Source organism: Octopus bimaculoides, chromosome 1, assembly GCF_001194135.2.
Source record: "Octopus bimaculoides isolate UCB-OBI-ISO-001 chromosome 1, ASM119413v2, whole genome shotgun sequence".
NCBI classification, from domain to species: domain Eukaryota; kingdom Metazoa; phylum Mollusca; class Cephalopoda; order Octopoda; family Octopodidae; genus Octopus; species Octopus bimaculoides.
Window position 1 is genome coordinate 71,402,283 of NC_068981.1, and position 2,532 is coordinate 71,404,814.

Below are 2,532 nucleotides of genomic sequence, written 5' to 3' on the forward strand. Positions count from 1 at the left end.
AGCTATGGTCCGAGGAGTCACACTCAATATTATTAATAAAGGAGCGTATTATAAACAGATTTACGGAACGATTACCCAGGTAGATGCATACAGCTAAACAAATATTCACATACTACAATCTAAAACACACCTGACTAATGCAGATATAACACCCACAACTGAAATTCTTCCTCCTGCGTTAAAACCTCATGAACTGTAAACACACAACATATACTAAAGAAGAACCGTATGGGAATAACGTATTTAGATGTGTACTTACTCAGCCATGTCTATAGATAGATAGATAGATAGATAGATAGATAGATAGATAGATAGATTCTGATAGCCGGAAGCTGACACGTCCTACCGGCGCGAAATTTTTCACGCACGCGCAAAAAAATAGAGTCACTTCTCGTCCAAAGAATTTTGCTTACGTGGCATTAGTTTTGGCGGGATAGAAATAAAATCGGATACTATTTGAATGCACTTCGTATATTGGCTTCAAATTTTGACTTAAGACCAGCAAGTTTAGTGTAGGGGTTAACTCGATTCAGTCGACTGCAGTGCTCAACTGGTACTTATTTTATCGATCGAATGAATGAAAGGCAAAGTCGACTTCGACGGAATTTTAACTCAAAATGTAAAGACGGACGAATTATCGCTAACCATTTTGCTCGGTGCACTAACCATTCTGCCAGCTCGTCGCCTTAGAATCGTTTATTATATATTGACATTTATTTATTATATGCACTAGTGTGATAAGAGACTTGACGATAGAATTTTCCAACTATGAAGAAACTAATAATGGGTGATCAACTATATTGTCTTTTGAGAATGAGTAATTCGTGTGTTAGTCTCTATATCCGTCTCTTACAGCCTTTCTAATGATAATTAATGTGCAAAAAAGAATCGATAATCGAAAAATCACTATTTTATTCCTCGATTTAAGAACATTAATTATTGGGTTGAGAAAATGCTTGAATGTCACCATTTTCTATGTCTCTTCCTCGAACACCATAAGGGTTGATGATATTGAAAAATAAACAATGAATAAATATAGAAATGAATAAATATAGTAAGAAATAGGCCGCGAACTGCAGAACAGTTTCATATAGTTAATCATTTTGATTTATGATTCCTGTCCATATGTTGTGTAGGTGTGTACATACACACATATATGTTGTGTGTGTGTGTGTGTGTGTGAGAGAGAGAGAGAGAGTGTGTGTGTGTGTGTGTGTGTGTGTGTGTGTGTGTGTGTGTGTGTGTGTGTGTGTGTGTGTATGTAATACTCGAATGCATTTTGTCATTTAAAAACTGGTGTTTTAAATATTTGAACAGCATTTCTAATGTTATTATCTTCTTCTTGTCCTAATATTTACTTGTGCGTTCTTGACTTAATATTCTAAATCAAACATATTTTCCCGAGGCTGTAATTATTTGTATTAAAATACGTTTTCTTTTTCAAGAAGTATTTCTTCTAAACATCTACATATAATTGGTTGTATTTTCCTTTTTTTATTATCTGACACAAAAAAAAAACAGGCTCATAAAAATTATTCAATCTATTTTCAATTATTGCATATGCCGATGTTATAAGGACATTTTGCCTCTGCAAATCAATAATGATTTTTAATAACATTTTAATTTCCCTTACTAATTATATAAAAAATCTTCGCAAACTTCTACAGCACTCAAAACATTTCAGAAAAATTGTTGAAGTATCTGCATGTGATTAATATTATTCAATTCTGTGTGAGAGTATTTAATGTAAAAATAAAAATTGAAAGAATTATCAAGTTTGCTTAGAATAATTAAGTCAATACTTTCATTGTCAAAACTATAAAGTTATTATTTTTGTGATTCTGTTTAGTTCTTCCGGCATATTTCTAATGACATTGTTATATAATTATATTTATAATTGCTTTTCTTCTAAAATAGGTAATTTTCTTTTTCAATTTCAGGGATTCTTTGTTTCACTTTTGTTTTGCTTCTTGAATGAAGAGGTAAGTATAATAAATTCTAGCACAATGTTGTTTATATACAGAGGCAGGCATAGCCAAGTATTCAAATAGTTCGTTTTGCAACGTTGTAGTTTTGTGTTCAGATTCACGGCGCGACACCTTGGACAAGTGACAACTACTATAGCGCTCCCCCTCACCGGCGACCAATGCCTAGTGAGTGAGTCTGACAGACGGAAACTTTGTGGAATCCCGTCGTGTATTTTATATATGACAGGTTTCCACACAGTTTCCGTCACTCAAATTATACACTATACTATTATACACTGTATAATGTGTGTGTGTGTCTGTGTGTATTCGTGTTAGTATTTTTCGGTTTATGTCCCCGTAACTTAGTAGTTCGGCAAAAACAGAGCGAAAGAATAAATACCAGATTTGAAAAAATTACAGTGGAATCGATTTTTTCTGACTAAAACAGTCAAGGCCATGCCCGAACATGGCCGCAGTGCAATGACCGAAACAAATAAAAATCAAAAAACATACAGACACAAACACACACGCGCACACACACACACACACACACACACACACACAC

General features: G+C 33.9%; 1 protein-coding gene across 3 annotated transcripts in view; it reads left to right on the top strand.

Annotated features, from left to right (window-relative positions):
• The window catches only part of LOC106870560 (calcitonin receptor), a 271,896-nt gene that overhangs the window by 258,274 nt on the left and 11,090 nt on the right, over positions 1-2,532 (top strand). For all 3 annotated transcript variants that reach the window (XM_052967345.1, XM_052967351.1, XM_052967341.1), the window contains one exon: positions 1,941-1,982. In XM_052967345.1, the coding sequence (XP_052823305.1) occupies positions 1,941-1,982 (42 nt within the window). The remainder of the gene's footprint in view (positions 1-1,940; positions 1,983-2,532) is intronic.